The sequence below is a fragment of the Crocuta crocuta genome, unplaced genomic scaffold (genome assembly GCF_008692635.1).
Source record: "Crocuta crocuta isolate KB4526 unplaced genomic scaffold, BGI_CrCroc_1.0 scaffold645, whole genome shotgun sequence".
In the NCBI taxonomy this organism is placed as follows: Eukaryota; Metazoa; Chordata; class Mammalia; order Carnivora; family Hyaenidae; genus Crocuta; species Crocuta crocuta.
The window spans coordinates 2,637,615-2,657,190 of NW_027530190.1; the positions used below are offsets into that span (position 1 = coordinate 2,637,615).

The 19,576-nt window shown below is 34.4% G+C and overlaps 1 protein-coding gene across 1 annotated transcript in view; it reads left to right on the top strand.

Moving 5' to 3' along the window:
- The window catches only part of SKIC3 (SKI3 subunit of superkiller complex), an 81,611-nt gene that overhangs the window by 49,006 nt on the left and 13,029 nt on the right, over positions 1-19,576 (top strand). Inside the window, exons 33-39 of the mRNA XM_077765225.1 lie at positions 158-230; positions 2,776-2,829; positions 3,009-3,120; positions 7,433-7,561; positions 11,390-11,511; positions 13,271-13,429; positions 18,539-18,691. Coding sequence (XP_077621351.1) covers positions 158-230; positions 2,776-2,829; positions 3,009-3,120; positions 7,433-7,561; positions 11,390-11,511; positions 13,271-13,429; positions 18,539-18,691 — 802 coding nt within the window. The remainder of the gene's footprint in view (positions 1-157; positions 231-2,775; positions 2,830-3,008; positions 3,121-7,432; positions 7,562-11,389; positions 11,512-13,270; positions 13,430-18,538; positions 18,692-19,576) is intronic.

Here is a 19,576-nt window from a genome sequence, read left to right on the forward strand (position 1 = left end):
TCTAAAAATTAAAGTACTTTCATTCACACATAGACACTTAATATGAACCTGTTTTAGATGTTAACAAGATTTTGAACATAAAATGTTGGTTGCTTTTACTTTTTGTGGTTAAAGTGACTCCCATCTCTAAGCTTTCTGCTTTCGATGATCTCTGTAGTAACCCAGCTGATCCTGCTCTTTGGTCTCTGTTGTCCCGGGTAGTTGCTCAGTATACTCACCGAAGTGCAAAGGTGAGTAATGTTCTAAATTCTGGCAAAAAGATAAAGTAATTTGTGATGTAGTAAATAATATAATGTTTGAAGTATTAGCATTATCATTCTGGGAAATAACGAATACAGCCAGATTTTCCATTAGTTATTCAACAAGTAGTACACTGAGTTTCTTTCATGTACTGTTGTACTGTCCTGGGTAGGCATTCTGAAAGATACATGGAAGTGGGTGGACTTTTGTTTTTTTGAATACATACAAACTATGTTAATGGCTATGTGGTTAGGTTATGTTTATGATGTCATATAGGGAGAATTAACTCTTGTGTTTTTGAATCCCTAAAGATAGTTTTATCTAAATGCTCTTTAAAGATAAGAAATTAAAAACTAGAGGGTTGCCTAGGTGACTCAGTTGGTTAAGTGTCTGACTTCAGGTTGGCTCATGGTCTCCTGGTTCATGGGTTCCCTGTGTTGGGGTCTGTGCTGACATCACAGAGCCTGCTGCAAATCCTCTGTATCTCTCTCTCTGCCCCTCCCCTGCTTATGCTTGCTTTGTCTCTCTCTCAAAAAAAAAGTAAACTTTAAAAATCTTTTAAAAAAAGAAATTAAGAGCTAGAACTTTGCTAATGTTTAAAATCTAAAAATGTGAAACACAATGTGAAGTCATTGATATTCTTTTTTTTTTAAAGTTTATTTATTTTGAGAGAGAGAGAGAAAAAAAAAAGTGTGAGCCAGGGAGGAGCAGAGAAAGAGGGGGAGAGAGAAGCCGATGCAAGCTCTATGCGGTTAGTGCAGAGCCCATCACAGGACTCAAACTCATGAACTGTGAGATCATGACCTGAGCTGAAACCAAGAGTCAGATGCTTAACCAACGGAACCCCCCAGGTGCCCTAAAGTTATTGATGTTCTATAAAAGGGATTATATATTTTATTTTAGTTCATAATAGCCAGATTTTTTTTAAATTTTTTTTTTAATGTTTTATTTATTTCTAGGAGAGAGAAACAGTGTGAGCAGGGGAGGGTCAGAGAGAGGGGGAGTCACAGACTCTGAAACAGGCTCCAGACTCTGAGCTGGCAGTCAGCACAGAGCCCGACGCGGGGCTTGAACCCACGAACCGCGAGATCATGACCTAAGCGAAAGTCGGACGCTTAACCGACTAAGCCACCCAGCCGCCCCATTAGCCAGATATTTTTAAGAGTCTATGAACTATTTCGTTAACTTATGTGGTTACTAAGTCCTTTCAGAGTTACTTAACTAGTTGGTAAACATAATGGTAGTAGCTAATATGTTTTGAACCTTATTACATCTAATAATTCTATTGTCTGGAGTGAGGGAGCGGTCTGTTTTTATTTTTTATTCCTACTGGTTCTCACACATGGTAGTTCAAAGAACCTAGAACATCATCATTCTTACTAGAATAAAGTACTTATTACGTGCCAACTACTGTATATATTTTGTCATTTAATCCCAACAACCATATGAAGTAGTGGCAATTAATGTCCACTTTATAGCAGACACTTGAGATGTAGATATTAAATAACTTATGTAATATCACAGTGTTTGTGGTGATGGATCATCCCAGATCTAACTCCTGAATCCTCCTTGTACTTTCTGTGGGTTTTTTTTTTTTTAAATTTATTTATTTTTGAGAGCGAGAAAGAGATCAAGTGGGGGAAAGGCAGAGAGAAATGGAGACAGAAAACAAGCAGGCTCCATGCTGTTAGTGCAGAGCCCAACATGGGACTCGAACTGACAAACTGTGAGATTAAGATTTGAGAGCCAAAGTCAAGAGTTGGACGCCCAACCAACTGAGCCACCCAGGCACTCCTGTGTTGTTTTCTCTTCAATCCAAATTCGATTTATTTTATATTGACGTATTTTTTAAGTTTGTTTTTAACATTCATTATATGCTAAATATGATGTGGAAAACATTTCTGATACTACAATTCCAATACAAAATCAAGAGAACAGCATATTTCTGAATTAAAATGAAATCATTCTTATAAATCACTTGTTTTCCAGGTAAAATATCTAATTGAATTTTTAAAAATTAAGGATTCAAATAGACTTTTCAAAAACTATGATATGTAGATATTTCTCATTTTTAGTATTCAATTGATTACTGAAGGAGTGATTAGCTTCAGGATCTCTGAACTTTGGGTATTCATTTTACCAGGACCTACACAAATTTTTGAAATACTAATATTTTCATGGAGTAAAACCATGTGAACCTTAAGATGAGTTTTGTGATTCTATTTTTCTCTTTCGGTCTTTCACATGTTAGAAAGCATGTACTTGTGTTTGGTATAAAACTATATAACTTTTTGTATTTTAAAAGACCAGATAATAGAAAAGATTTTCTTTCCTAAAACTCTAAACTTGTCTCTTAAAGTAGTAACAAATTGATACTTCTGGAGTTTGGAATTTGTAAATATGATAAAACCAATGATTCATTGATTTTATTCAAATGATTTCATTCAAATGATTTAATGGAAAGAATTATCAGTCTTAATTTTCACTATTTGTGAATGTTTATGCATTTATCTAAATACGTATTTTCTATTATAGGGAGGTGCTGTAGCAGGAAACGTGGCTCATATTTTGGACTCAAATCATGGAAAGGTTAGTTTTTTGCAATACAAAGGAACTGTCCTACTTATTAAATATTACTGATGAAACAATAACAGTTTTTCTTCCTAGGTTTAGGAGGTTACATCGTACCCAATATAGTGCTACTTTTAGTCAGTTTGAAAGTCAAGGGAGCTATAATTTGTTAACCCTCTTCTTTTTCTCTTATGTAGAAGGCATTACTGTACACTGCAGTAAATCAGTTAGCTATGGGAACCAGTTCAGCAGAAGCTGAAAAAAATATTGCACTAAAGACCATTCAGAAAGCAGCTCTTCTTTCTCCAGGTGAATATAATATAATACATTTCATTAACTCAAATTTTGTTGGTCTTGCATTTGTGGCTTATAGGTACTAACTTTCTATTTTTATGAAATAAATGGGAGTTTTAAGAAAATAAGATTTTGCATATTATTTGATTATCTACATGTGGCTTCTGATAATTAAGAGATAATCAGTTCTTGAAACAGGCTGAAAGGAATATCTGCATAAAAATACTTAATTACCCTTGATTGAAAATCTGAATTCTGTATTTTCATGAAATAGTTTTATTTCTGTTTTCTATCTGTCTGGTTTAATGAGGTTTACCTATAGCTGCTAAATTATTTAATGAACATGTTTAGTCATTTTAGTTATCTTTATGGGTAGTTAGCTCCTTGAAGAGTGGGGATGGGCTCTGTGGTAATGTTGGAATACCAAGTTGATGGCCTCACCTGGGCCAGCTCTTCTTTGTGTCGTGTGTATACCATTGATCACACTGTTCACTGAGGAAGTAGATACGACTGCTTCAGCATACTCTGTTATCACTGCTGGGAAAAGGCCCCAGAGGACTGGAATACCTATCAATGTGGGTTTGTGAGGCGTATTTTTACATAATATTATTTTTAATATGACTTACAGCATTAAATAATTTATTCCTGCAGAGCACTTCAAACATTTGTTAGATCAGAATACTTTTGCTTTTGGCTAGGGACGGTTAGGAAACAAATGGTACAAAATAAGTCCAATGTTCTCTTCACAATATAATAAATTGTAAAGATCCTAATTAAACTGCAAAATACCTAATAATTTGGAGATTATTTTGTGAAAACAAACAGAACAACATCTTATTTATTCTTTGTTTCATTTATGCAATAGAACAAAAAGAGACTTTAAACATTTAGATTTGTCTTTGTTATACATTGGATAAACTTTTGATTTTTAGAGGTGTTTTCATGAAAGTATTGGATTTTTTAAAAAGGCAAGGGGTGCCTGGTGGCTCAGTTAGTTAAGCATCTGACTCTGGATTTTGGCTCAGGTCATGATCTCATGGTTCATGAGTTCGAGCCCTGTGTCAGACTCTGTGTTAACAGTGTGGAGCCTGGTTGGGAATTCTCTCTTTCCTCCTGTCTTTCTGCCCCTCTCCCACTTTTTCCTTTCTCTCTCTTTCAAAATCAATAAATTTTTAAAAAGTCTTCCATAATGATCTTATTTTCCCATTTTATCTGGAGAAATATATACTCAAAGATGCTTAAAACAGCACCTGAGAGATGAAGATGAGTGCCTGTTTGAGACTTGGTTTTAGAGTCCAATAAAAGTAAATATAATTGTAGTTATGGGTAGTAGTATATACCTAGTCCTTGTAGTTGAATAAAGTATAGTTTTGATAGATGGTATTCAAAGAAATCCTTTTAGAAATTTAAATATAATCCCAAGAATATGGAATTGAATTTTAAAAAATCCAAGTTCTGCTAGATTAGTGCTTCTGTGATATTAAAAGATGTTTTTAGCAAACTATATTTAGAAAATCTGAGGGGTGCTGGGAGGCTCAGTTGTTTAAGTACCGACTTTGGCTCAGTTCATGATCTCATGGTTCTTGGGTTTGAACCCCGCATCGGGCTCTGTGCTGGCAGCTCAGGGCCTCGAGCCTGCTTCAGAGTCTGTGTCTCCTCCTCTCTCTGCCCCTCCCCTGCTCTCACTCTGTCTATCTCTCTAAAAAATAAACATGAAAAAAAAATGAGGTTTGTAGTATATATTTTTTTTTTTTTAATTTTTTTTTATGTTTTATTTATTTCTAGGAGAGAGAGAGAGAGACAGCGTGAGCAGGGGAGGGTCAGAGANTATATTTTTTTATATTAGCACTTTGTTTCACATGGAATTTGAGTTGCTGAATATTTGTGGATGACTAAATGAAAAGAGCAGTTCTTTTGAAATTGCTGCCAACTAATGTCCATGTCCTCTCTCCTGTAATCTAAACTATAGAATACCCTACGATCCCTAAGGGGGTTCTTCACTTAATCTTAGAATAAGTTAATGTTCAGAAATTATTAAGTAACTGGAATTGAAATAAAAACTTGAAACTACAAAAAAATTCAGAAATTGAGTTTATTTCAGTTGGAACTTTTGGTGTTAGACTTGAACCATCATCTAGTTCAGTTGTCTTGTTTTATAGAAAAATGAGTCCTGGGGCGCCTGGGTGGCTTAGTCGGTTAAGCGTCCGACTTTCGCTTAGGTCATGATCTCGCGGTTCATGGGTTCGAGCCCTGCATCGGGCTCTGTGCTGACTGCCAGCTCAGAGCCTGGAGCCTGTTTCAGTCTGTGACTCCCTCTCTCTCTGACCCTCCTCTGCTCACGCTGTCTCTCTCTCTCCTATAAATAAATAAAACATTAAAAAAAAAAAAGAAAGAAAGAAAAATGAGTCCTGAGGTGAAGAGAAAGCTGGCACACAGTTAATTAGTGGCATTGTTAGACCTAAAACTCAGATCTGAGACCTAGTTACATGCTTTTCATTATACATTCATCAGGTCTCATAAGTTCTAAGGAATGGTTCCCATTTCCTTATTCTGGAATTTGATTGTATCCTTTGTTATTTAAAATAGTCATTATTTCAGACAGGAATTATTTTATGATATAGTGATATACATTTAATTTTTTTGTAAAAATTTTTTATGTGCCTAAGATTTCTAATGATTCTTATACTATTATAGGAGTAATACTGATCCTCCACAAATGAAGTAGACAAACATTTCAGACATTTAATAAGGGATGTATATTAGATGGAGCAGTTAGTGAGAAAAAAATATGAAACTTAAGCTAAGGGGTGCCTGGATGGCTCAGTCAGTTAAGCATCTGACTTTGGCTCAGGTCATGATCTTAAGTCTGTGACTTTGAGCCCCGCAACAGACTCTGTTCTGATGGTTCAGAGCCTGGAGTTTGCTTTGGATTCTGTCTCCCTTTCTTTCTGCCCTTCCCCCACTCACACTCTGTCCCTCTCTCTTAAAAATAAATAAACATTAAAAAAAATCTTAAGCTAAAATTTTTGTTTAAATGACAATATTGTTAGCCATCACCCCTTGTGAGATTTTTAAATTATTTTTATTATTATTTTTTTAATTTATTTTTGAGACAGAGACAGAGACAGAGCATGAGCAGGGGAGAAGCAAAGAGAGAGGGAGACACAGAATCTGAAACAGGCTCCAGGCTCTGAGCTGCCTGCACAGAACCTGATGGAGGGCTCGAACCCACAAACCGCGAGATTGTGACCTGGGCCTAAGTTGGATGCTTAACCGACAGCCACACAGGCACCCCAATTTTTATTAGTTTTTAACGATAGCAAGACTAACTGGCCATGCAAATATTGACCTGTAAAATATGACTTATCAACTAAAAGAGCAAAAAATAAAAACTCTTCTAAACTTCCAAATTCTTTTTCACCTTCTCTTCACAACTACCTTTCTAAAGAAGAGGCATCTATCTACATACTCTCTATTATTGTCACCTCATTCCACTGCCTCACCCTCTCCCCAGAAGAAGCTGTCATAGTGTGAAGGAAGGAAGGGAAGAGCAAATGGATGAAGAGATGTATAATCATAGAATTGCTTCATTTGGAATGATAAAATGACTTTTACGATTGGCTGTTAGAACATAGGAAAATGGAGTTGTCTTGAGCTTCTCCTTTGACTCAGACTTTTCTTAAAAACTGAGAAAGACTGTTCTCTTCCTTTCCCTATGATTGAACCTTTAACACAGAGATGGAATGATGAACATAAATGTCTCTTTGAGACTTCTTGGTGTCTGATGAAAGTGAATATAATTGACTTTTCCTTTTTTTAAAATTGGCTTCAGTAGTAGAATTTAGTGAATCATCACTTACATGTAACACAGCAGTGCTCATCACAAGTGCCTTCCTTAATGCCCATCACCCATTTAGCCCATCCCCCCTCAACCTCCCCTCCAGAAACCCTCAGTTTGTTCTCTCTACTTAAGAGTCTATTATGGTTTACCTCCCTCTCTGTTTTTATCTTATTCTACTTTTCCACAGTAGTACACTACTGTAGGCAGCTGAGCTAACAGGCCATGGAAGAGCGTAATAGGATATTTCTCATCCTCTGCTGTATTTTTGAATAAAGGCATATCTTGAAGAATGAATATAGTAATATGTCTTCTGGAAAGAAGTATATATTAGTTTTCCTTTAAGAAAATTATTTTTTTCAAGAGATACAATTTATTTTATTTTTAATTTAATTTTTTGGTATTTATAAACTCTTACTTTCATTTTTGATAGTTTTTCATCAGTATGTTGATATTAATAAGGCTTCTTACTACATTTCCTATATTTAGGTGATCCTGCTGTCTGGGCTGGGCTAATGGCAGCCTGTCATGCTGATGATAAACTGGCTCTAGTGAACAACACTGAGCCAAAGAGAATGGATTTGTACTTGGCACTGTTATCTGCTGTTTCTGCTTCAAGTAAGTTTAAAAAAGAATTTTATATGTGATGAATTCATGGTAAAGTACTCAGAAGGATATTGTCTAAAGGTAGTGGGCACAATTAGCCCTACACTAAAGACTATTATGTTCTCATCTGACAAAGCTTAAAAACAAGCCTTGGAAAGATGAAATCATTTTCAAGAGGCTTAACTTCATAGAGAACAAAGCTCAAGAAGATTACAGAAATACAAAAATGTTCAGCATTCACCAAGGTAAAATTCAGTGTCTGGTGTCCACTTAAAACATAATCGACATGCAAAGAGGTAGAAAAGTACCACCCATAGCAAGAGAAATTATTCGATAGAAACAGACCCACAGGTGACATGATAGAAGTCTCTTTAAAATATAATTGACTGTTCAAAGCACACGTTACAACAATAGCACAAAGAATAGGAGGGGAAAATGGAAGTATTCTGCTGTAAAATTTTTACACTGTAAGTGCATTGGTATAATATTACTTAAAGTTGGACCGTTAAAAGTTAAAGATGAATACTTTAACATTTACACTAGACACTAAATAGAATTATAATTAATAAGCCACCAACGTAGATAAAATGAAATCATAAGAAAAAAACCAAAGAAGAGGAAAAGAGAATAAAGACCAGATAAGACAAGTAGAAAAAAAAATTAGTCAAACTCAACCATATCAGTAGTCAAGTTAAATGATCTAAATACCCTAATTAAAAGGCAGAGATTGTCAAATGATAAAAAAGCAAGAGCCAACTATATACTGCCTAAAAGAATAGATAAAATACAAACTTATATTGAAATATAAAGACAAAAATAACTAAAAAGTAAAAGGATGACAAAAGATATCCATGCCAATACTAATCAAAAGAAAGTTGAGCACCTGAGTGGTTCAGTCAGTTAAGCATCTCACTTTGGCTCAGGTCATGATATCAAGGCTCCTGAGTTCAAGCCCCACATGGGACTTTGTGCTGACAGATCAGAACCTGGAGCCTGCTTCAGGTTCTGTGTTTGCCCCTCTCTCTCTGCCCCTCCCCTGCTCATACTATCTCTATCTTTCTCTCTCTCTCTCTCTCAAAAATGAATAAATATTAAATTTTTTTTAAGTTGAATTGGCACTGCTAATTTCAAACAAATGAAATTTCAGAGCAAGGGATATTGCCAATGATACAGAAGGTCATTTTGTAATGGAATCAGTTCATTAAGAGAACATAACAAGTCTAAGCATTTAAGCACTAAGTAGCAGAGCTTTAAAACACAAAAAAATTCTGCATTGTATTTCACAATAAGGTGGGTAGAAAAAAATGAAAACTTATGAGAAAATGTATGAAGCAAAAACTTCTGGAACTAAAAGGGATAGACAAATCCACAGTTAGAATTAGAGATTTAGTAATCTTCTTTTGATAACTCAGAACAATTGGACAAAAAAAATCTGTAAAGATACAATAAAGACTTCAACAGCACTGTCAGCTGACTTGACCTAATTGGCCTTTGTGGAATACTTCTAATAACAGCAGAATGCCTGCTGTCAAATACATACAGAACATTTACCCAAATCTTAAATGGGCCATGAAACAGGTCTAACTAAATCTAAAAGTCTTCAAATCATATGTAAAGCATATTGTCTTAATACAATGGAATTAAATTAAAAACAAGTAACAAAAATATCTGGAAAATTCCCAAATATTTAGAAACTAAATAATATACTTCTAAATAATCCAGTTCAAAGAATAAACTAGAAGGGAAATGAGAAAATATTTTGAACTGAATGAAAAGGGAAAACAGCCTATCAAAGTATTAAAGCACCACTTAACAGAGACATTTATAGCATCAAATATCTAGATTAAAGCCTTCAAGTCAGTGATCTCCTCTTCTCCTTAAGATCTAGAAAAAGGAAGATGAAACTTTACCCAAAGTAAGCAGAAGAAAAGAAGTAATAAACAGTGATAAGTAAAATACAAAACAGAACATTAACAAAAGTGGAAACTTGTTCTTTGAGAAGATCAGGAGAATTGATAAATCTCTAGCCAGACATCAGGGATAAAAAACAATACCAATGTCAGGAATGAAAGAGGATACATCATTATAGCTATTTAAAGACTAATAGGATCTTATGAACAAGTTTACGCCATGAAATTTGGCCACTTAGAAATAAGGAGTCTAGATGCTGGCGACGATGTGGAGAAACAGACACCCTCCTACACCGTTGGTGGGAATGTAAACTGGTGCAGCCCCTGTGGAAAACAGTGTGGAGGTTCCTCAGGAAACTAACAATAGAACTCCCCTAGGACCCAGCAATAGCGCTGCTAGGAATTTACCCAAGGGATACAGGAGTGCTGATGCATAGGAGCACATGTACCCCAGTGTTCATAGCAGCACTCTCAAACATAGCCAAAACATGGAAAGAACCTAAGTGTCCATCAACTGACGAATGGATTAAGATGTGGTATATTTATACAATGAAATACTACATGGCAATGAGAAAGAATGAAATCTGGCCATTTGTAGCAACATGGATGGACTAGAGGGTGTTATGGTGAGCGAAATAAGTCAGGCAGAGAAGGACAGATACCATATGTTTGCACATATAGGTGGATTAGGATGAACTTAACGGAGGACGAAGCGGGAAAAGAAGGGGAAAAATAGTGGGAGAAAGGGAGGGAGGCAAACCATGAGAGACTCTTGAATTCTGAGAACAAACTGAAGGCTGGGGGGTTGGGGAGAGGGAAAGGAGGATGATGGGCATGGAGGAGGGCTTTTGTGGGGATGAGCACTGGGTGTTATATGGAAACCAACTTGACAATAAACTATAAAAAAAAAGAAATAGACAAATTCCTTGAAAGATGGAAAGCTCACTTCAGAAGAAATAAACTGAATAGCTTTATATCTATTAAAGATACTGAATTTATAGTTAAAAATCTCCCCACAAAGAAAACTCCAGGACCAATGTCTTCACTGATGAATTCTACCAAACATTAATGGAAGAAATAATGCTAGTTCTATATGAATAGAACTGAAAATTGAAAGTTTGGTAACTTTTCTGCTAAAAGGCCAGCATTACCCTGACCCCAAAACCAAAGCCAGGCAAAAATTTCAGCAGGGACGCTGCAGAACTAAGGATGCAAAAATTCAAATCCAGCAACACATAAAAAAAATGATCATCATGATCAACTGGGGTTTATCCTGGGAATGCAAAGTTACTTTAAGGTTTGAAAATGCATGTAATTTACCCTGTTAACAGCTGTGAAGGTGCCAAAGGGTCTATACTTTATGATTCTATTTCTATGAAATTTTAGAAGATGCAAACTGATCTATTGTAACTGAAAATAATTAGTGTTTGCCTGGGGACATTGAATAAGAGGAAAGGTACGTTGGGGACAGAAGTGATTACAGAGGGGTAGGAAGAAACTTTATTACAATGAATATATTTATTATCTTGATTTTAATAATGGTTCATGGATATGCCCATGTCAAAAGTCTTCAGAATGTACTGTTTGAATATGTACATGTGTAATTTATCATATATCAATTATATTGGAATAAATATTTAATTTTTTCACTGAATTATTTTTAATTTTACTGTAGGTAAGGTGTTTTTTTAAAGGTAAGTCACAAGTCTATGAAGTTTTAAGTTTTTCAAACACAAATATTCCTACAATGAAACTCTTCAGAAACCTGCCAGGTGTCAGGATAGTTTATGGTATTTCGGTAGTTCGTGTAAGTTTGAAAAATTATATATGCGTGATAAGTCTAATTGTAATACTTCTTAGCAACTAATTACTCCTTTGAGAAAACATTATAAATTGCAGAGGAAAGTAACATCAATATTTTTGTTCATAGTTAAAGACAAAGAATTCCTTGAAAATTATAACCAGTCTCTTGAAACGTGGTCTCTATCCCAAGCTGTCACTGGTTTAATAGACACAGGAAGAATATCTGAAGCTGAAGCCCTCTGCACAAAGGTATTATTATGAAATTGAGCATTGAGATTTATGGATTCTTATCATCTTGAAAATAACATTAAAAATAGAGTGCACGTTATTTAAAGGGCATATGGTGGTGGTAGTGGTGATAGTAATGATTATGATGATGATGATGATGATGATAATACCCAACATTTATTGAGTACTTACTATAAGCTGATCAGTATATTTAGCAGTTTGTATTTGAACTTCACAACAATATATGACATGGCTATGTATTATTATCCCCTGTTTATAAATGAGTAAACTAAGACTTAGGGTAAGTAGTTTACATAACAGTTCACAGCTAGAAATTGACTGAGTTGCCATTTGAACTCAACATTTGTCTGATTCTAGGACTCAGGGACTTAATAGGTCTTTGGGAAGACAGTACCATTATGGAAGCAGTATTTTCCTTTGATTTCTGATTACTGCCTTCAGAATGCTGTATTTTCCAGGATCCCTGTATTTTTCCAAACTTCTGAACCACATAGAATGACTCTGAGGATTAAGTAGGTGATTGGAGCTACTCATTAGTTACCTTTTACACCTGGATTGTGGGCTTTGTGAGTAAATCCTTAGCACCTTGCCTAGCACATAGTAGGGATTCAATAAATATCTATTGAATGAATGAATCCATTTCATAATCCTATTCAGAAATAATTTAATGGATAAGGAGAGATTTAAGCATCACCTTTCCTGAAAACATCTTTTTTTCGTACATGCTTACCAAGAAGATTATATTTCCTTTAGAAATGTGGTTGGGTTTTTTTTTTCTTTTGAAGGAAAGATCAATATAAATTTTACAGAGAAGGAAGAATGGATCTTCAAAGATCCCTTTGGTGTTTGAATTCTCTGAAAAGAAGAGTCATAGATTTTCTCTTTTATTTAAGAAATTCCATCTATATTCAGGGCAGATTAGTATTATGCAGTGAGTGTTTAATAAGCAACTGACAGTTGCTGTGTTCTGTCTGACAGAATAAGGGATAGTTTTATGATTTTCTTGTCATTCTTTTGTTCCAGTCTCTTAATCAGAAGAAAGCAATCACATACATTTAATACTATGACTTAATTTATAAAAAATAGAGAAGCATGCTATTGAGGGACAATCAACGAAGAAAGAAATGTTTAAAACAGTAGTAGAAGACTTGTTTAGAGAACTTGCTTAAACTTCTTCCCTGTATAGATATATATAGGAAAGGAGATACATATACATATATGTAACTATGTATGTGTGTGTTTTCATGTATTAATAATGGCTTAGAGAAATGGATAAATGGGTCATTTTTCTTACAATGTGTAGGAAGTCTGTGCCTAGAGAAGGACATCTAGTGAATATCTTTGTGAAGTGGTTGAAAAAGGAAAGCATTTATTAAGTCTTTTCTTCTTATATAGTATAGCTTCTTTCAATAAGGCATAGTTTTAGTCTTCACTGTTAAGATTATGTTTTCCTGGTTCAGGTATTTATATTCAGAACTTAAGTTTTTCAGGATATCACTTGAGAATAAACAAGTCAAAGGGGAACTAATCTGAAATAAATGACTTATAAACTACAATTATAGCATTACCAATCTCAAAGTTTATTTAAATGTGGAGTTTGATTTGTTCATTGTTCTATTTATTATATTTCTGCAGTTGTTTATTTTTTAATAAGAAAAGGTTAAATTCAGATTTTTTTCCAACATGAAGAATAGCTTAATTGCTATTTTAACATTCAAGAGTCTGTGTGATATATTTCTATTTGGGGTTTAATTTTTAGAATTTAAAAAGTAACCCTGATCAGCCAGCTGTCATCTTGCTTTTGAGACAAGTTCAGTGTAAACCACTCCTGGATTCACAAAACCCTCTCTCAGACGCTGTACTTGAAGAGCTGCAAAAAACAGTTATGTCCAATTCAACCTCTGTCCCAGCATGGCAGGTAAATTCTCTCCTTTCTTACAATGAGTCCTAAATTAGAATACTTCGTGATACTAGATGAGGTTAGGGGGTATGCTCCACTTTATTTATCTTGCCTTTAAACTCACCATATATCTTTCATTTTCAAGATTTAAAGCATGTTGTATTGGGATTAGAGAGATTAAGGAATTTCGTACTAATTTAGGACCTGCTGCTACACTGCTTCAAAGGTTTCTAAATTGTTGATTATGAATTTCCTCAATTTAAAACAGTGTTGAAAATACTGTCTTTTACAAGGGATTGAGGTAAGAGACCTAATGAAGTGTTTCAAACATTTTGTCATTATGGTGCTGAATCTACCTTTAGAGAGGATTTTTGTGGTTTTTCTTTCACTACCTTATAGGTAACCCATATCCAGGATTTTAATGGGCATTTAGTGCTTTTTGAAGTAGTTATGGATGCCTGAATCAACAGACTATCCTTTTAGCTGGCTCTGGTTATCTACAATGACAAACACATAATGATCACTATGTACTTTATGCTTATTGATATTAAAACACATTAAAAAAAATGTTATTACTTTATTCAGCATATTATAGTTTCCTCTGTGCTCCAGAGAAAGTATCAAAGAGGATTTTGGATATCGATTTTACAGAAGCTTATTTTTTACTATAATTTGTTTCTCATTTTGATCTTTCATTATAACACCTTTTTGATGTCTCTGCTTAAAAAGATTATCCAGTGGCATAAAGTAGTTGGATTATGCAGGCTAAACCAGCTTTTTACTCTAATTAATTGGAGAAAGATGGTGTTTTTATCCCCTCTTCTAACGTTTGCCATAAGAGAATTAAGATACTTTAATTTTAAGGTCAGAGAGATACTAATGATTTCATATTCTTCATCAAGATTCCATATTCTTGTCAAACTAAAAGAGAAAAATTAAAAGATAAATTATGTAGTATGTAGAGTCCTAAGATACAGAGTATGTGTTCATTTATGATATAATCCACAAAGACTAGAGTATATTTTACTTATGTATATATCTTTTTAGCTGCCGTCTATACCAAGGTCCAGAGTATTGTCAATAACCTACTTGCCTCTCCCCTACCTTTTTCTTTGATTTCCCCCTGTCTCAAATAAAGAGGAGAACCACTATTCTGACTTCTGTCACTTCTCTCTAGTTTTACTGGTTTTTGAACATCACATAAATGGACTATTCTTTTGTATCTGGTTACTTTCCTTCAGCATCATATCTTTGGGATTCATTTAGTTGTTCAATAACTGTAGTATTTTCCATTTCATCTTACGAATATATTATAAAATATATCTTTTTTACAGTTGACAGACATTTGGATTATTAACAGATTTGGGCTATCATGGTTAATGCTGTGTCCATCCTTAGATGTGTCTTTTGGTGGGTGATAAGAGATATATATGTTTACTCTACTAGATCATATCAAACAATTTTCTAAAATGGTTGTCCCAATTTATGTTACCACCAACAAATTTTGAGCATTCTAATTGTTGATATTGCTAGTTGTGGTTATTATATTCCCATTTCAGTAGATATGTAGATGATAGTATCTTGTGACAGTTTTAACTTGACTTTACCTGATTCATGATGTTGAGCCACTTTTCATAAGCTTAATGAACCTTTGGATATCCTCTTTATAAAGTGCCTTTTTTTTAGTTTTTCATAGGCTGTTTTTTAATTGATTTTTGGAATTCATTGTAGTTTTTGGATACAAGCACATTTTGAATATTTGTATTGCACATATTTCCTCATGTCTGTATCTTGGCTTAACACTCTGTTAATATCATTTTTTGATGAATAGTTCTGAATTTTAATTAAGTCTATCATACCATTTTTTAATGGCTAATGCTTTATTATTCAAGAGTGCTTTGCCTCCTTTAAGCTCCTGAATACATTTTTCTGTTTTCCTTCAGAGATTTTTGTTTTATGTTCACATTAGGTATATGATCCTTACAGGATTAATTTTTGTTAATGTTGCAGAGTCAAGGTTCATTTTTTCCCAGGTGTATATCTTACTGTCCCAGCATCATTCCTTGAAAAGACCATTCTGACCCCACTGAACTGTAGTGATGGGTTTCCATAAATCAGGTGACTATATATATGGGTTATATAGGGCTCTGCATTCTTTTCCATTCACGTATTTGTTTATTCTTGCTTATAGCTTTACAATTAGTTTTGATGTGTGGAGATAATATTAAGACTTCTGACTCTTTCTCCTTCAGGTGTCTCAGGTCATTTAGGTTTTTTGCATTTACATGTAGATTATCAATTACCCTGCTTTCTTCCTCCCTACCCCTTCCCCCTCCGCCCCCCTGCAAAACCAAAGCCCTGCTAGGATCTTAATTGGAATTACATCTCTGTAGTTTAATTGGGGAGGATTGATAAAGTAATACTACTGAATTTCCCTATCCACAAGTGTACTATATGCCTCAAATTATTTAAGCTCTAAATTTCTCTCAATAGTGTTTTACAATTTTCAATGTAGAGTCTCTTACATTTTTGTATTAAATTTATTTCTAGGTAGTTAATATTTTTTCCTCTATTACAAATGGTATTTTTGTCTTGTATGTTAGCTCCAAATACTTAGAAATGCTATGATATTTATATGTTGACCATCAGCAACCTTGCTTAATTCACTTACTCTTCTGAAATGATTTCATATGAAATCATAATTATGTCATATGAAATGACATAATTAGGTCATTTGTGTGAATTGTAAAGTTTTACTTTTTCCAATATTTTTATATTGATTTTTTCTTGCCATATCATACTATTTACTACCTTGAATACAATATTAAATAGAAGTGGTGGTAAAATAAGTGAATGTTCTTGTCTTATTCTCAACCTCACATAGAAAGCATTTACTATTTCCTAATTATATTTATTGGGAGTTTTTATAGATAGATTTGTCAGAAGAAAGAAGTCTCCTTTTTTTCTAAATTGATAAAAGATATATTTTTTTCTGAATGGATGTTGAATTTTAACAGATCTTGTGAGGGGCATCTGTTAGAATGGTTCTTTTCTTTTTTTATTATTCTGTTAATATGGACTGTGTTGACTTTCAAATGCTAAACTAACCTTGCATTCTTAGAGGAAATCTTACTTGGTTATCGTGGTTATGATGTATTACTCCTTTTATATATTGCTGGAGTTGATTTGTTAATGTCTTTTTAAAGAATTTTTAATTTCATGAGAGAATGGCTATCTTCATGAGAGAATGGCTTGCAATTTTTCATTCTTATGAGGTCTGTGTTAGGTTTTGGCATCTGTGTTGTTAATTCTCCTTTATTTTCTGAAAAAGTTTGTATGAGAGTGACATTTATTTCTTTAATGTTTGGAAGAATTCACCATTGAAGCCACGTGGGCCAAGGATTTTCTTTATGGGAAAGTTGTTGTTGTTGTTTTTATTATTACTGGTTAAATTTCTTTATACTTCTTTAGCATTCATGATCTACAGGGTATTTGTCCAGCACATCTCAATTTCATGTTTATTGGCATAAAGTTGTTCACAATATCCTCTTCTTAATGTATCATGGGGGCATCTGAGTGGCTCAGTCTGTTAAGCATCTGACTTTGGGCTGGTGGGTTCGAGCCCCACATGGGACTCTATGCTGACAGCTCAGAGCCTGGAGCCTCTTTCAGATTCTGTGTCTCCTCTCTTTCTGCCCCTCCCCTGCTGTCTCACATTCTGTCTCACAAAAATAAATAAACATTAAAAAAATTTTTTTTACTGTTTATAAATCTGTAACGTTTTTTCCTTTTTCATTCTTTTATTGGTAATTTGTGTTTTGTAAATTTTTTCTTAATAACAAGCAATTTTATTGTCAAAGAAACAACTTTTTGTCTTGATTTTCTTTATTATATTTTTCTTACACATATTGATTTCTTTTTTCTTTACTTTCTTTGGATTTAAGGGTTTTTTTCCCCCTAGCTTCTTGACAGAGAAACTTACAGATTTTTCCATCTTTCTCCACTAATATGCATCTCCCAAAATTTTATGTAGTGCTTTCATTGTCATTTATTTGAAAATTTTTTCTAATTTCCATTGGAATTTCTTCTTTGATCCCTGTTTTTTCCTGAAGCATGTTGCAAAATTTCTAATATGGGAGGGGAGGAATTTTTTTAGTTATCTCTGTGTTTTTGTTCACTTAGAGTAAACTCTACGATTTTACTTCTTTCAAATGTGACCAAGCTCTATGATCAGATTTGGTAAATGTTGCATACACATTTTCACTGAATGTGTATACTGCAGTTACTGAGTGTAGTCTTCTAAATATGTCATTTAAGTTGAGCTAATTAATTATGTTTAGTTCTTCTATATCCTTGTTGAACTTTTTGTGTTTCTATTACCATTTTTGAGATAGGTGCGTTAAAATCTCCAACTTTGATTCTTCATTTGACTGTTTTTTCCCCATTCATTTCTGTCAACTTCTGCATAAATTCTGTGTTATTAGTTAAATGTAGGAATGTTCTGTCTTCCAATTAATTGATTCTTATGAAACAGCCCCCTTTGTGTTTTACTATTTCTAGTCGTAAAATCTACTTTATTAATACAGCTCTACACACTTCTTTTTGATTAGTATTTACAGGATATGACTGTTTTTATATTGTTTTGATTTTGTTCCTGACTTGCCATCTCAGAAATCTCTTTAAGACTTTCAAGTCTGGGGTATCTGGGTGGCTCAGTCAGTTAAGCATCCACTCTTGATTTCTGCTCAGGTCATGATCTCTCAGTTTTTGAGATTAAGCTGCACATCGGGCTCTGTACGGACAGCTTGGAGCCAGCTTGGAATTCTCCCTCTCCCTCTCTCTCTGCCCTTCCCTTGGTCATGCTCTCCCTTCCTCTCTCTCAAAATAAATAAACATTAAAAAAAAAAAAAAAGACTTTCAAGTGATGTGGCTAGTAAGCTATTGCTGATAGAATGGGCAAGATAGCTACTCCTTTCTTGACCTGTGATTTTTGTTTTTGGGGGGCACAAAACTCAGCAGTAATGAAATAAAACTTTATTGAAGTGCATTGAATTTGTCAGAAGTAGATAGCAGTCTGTGTAGTAAATTGAAATCTTTTTTTTTTTCTTTTCTCTTTCTGTTCCTCAGTGGCTGGCATACGTGTATCAGTGCCAAGGCATGATGGGTGCTGCAGAGATGTGTTATAGAAAGAGTCTACAAGTAGCATCCCAGCAGGGCAGTTGGAGTGGGAAGCTGTCAAGTCTGCTGAGACTAGCTCTACTTGCTTTAAAAGCCTACATGGTAAGATCATGTTATAATCATGAAAAACTGATTCATTTATTTTTCTTTAAGATGATAGTGCTTTCTCTCGATTTGCTGGTGTTTCATCACCTTCTCGTGGCACCTCCTCATAGACTCTATATTTGGGCTTTTGATGTGAATAATAGTAACGCAAACCCACAGACTCCAGCAGAACAGTGTCATTGTTTGGGGAAGAAAAAAACAAAGTTTGAAATTTAAAAGTTGAATTATGGCAGAATATATATTTTTGTTTCTTGTTGATAGGTTGGAATTAGCCCAGCTACTCATCTGTGACAAAGGTGGCAATAATTAATATTTCAGCCCATTTCTTGGTTCAATTTGACATTATGTAAGAAGGATTTCTAGCAATTTTTGATTTGACATCTGTCTTTAATACAAAGATAGGTACATTAATCTGTAAGTCCTCTGTACTAATATGGAAAACTCCTTAAGATAAATGTTTAAGTGTGTGTGTGCTTTCAGGGGCAAACAGAACAGTGTGTATGATATCCTACTTGAGTGTGTGTATGTGTGATACATATATTTAAGAATATATGTCTAAATACGTGTGTTTGTGTGCATGTGCTTATGGGTACATAGAAATATATAAAAGAAAGTTAATGAGGGGCCCCTGGGTGGCTTAGTTAATTAAGCATCCAAGTCTTTTTTTTTTTTTTTTAATGTTTTATTTATTTCTAGGAGAGATAGAGAGAGACAGAGTGAGCAGGGAAGGGTCAGAGAGAGAGGGAAACACAGACTCCGAAACAGGCTCCAGGCTCTGAGCTAGCTGTCAGCACAGAGCCCAACGCGGGGCTCGAACCCATGAACCGTGAGATCATGACCTGATTCGAAGTCAGACGCTTAACCAACTGAGCCACCCAGGCG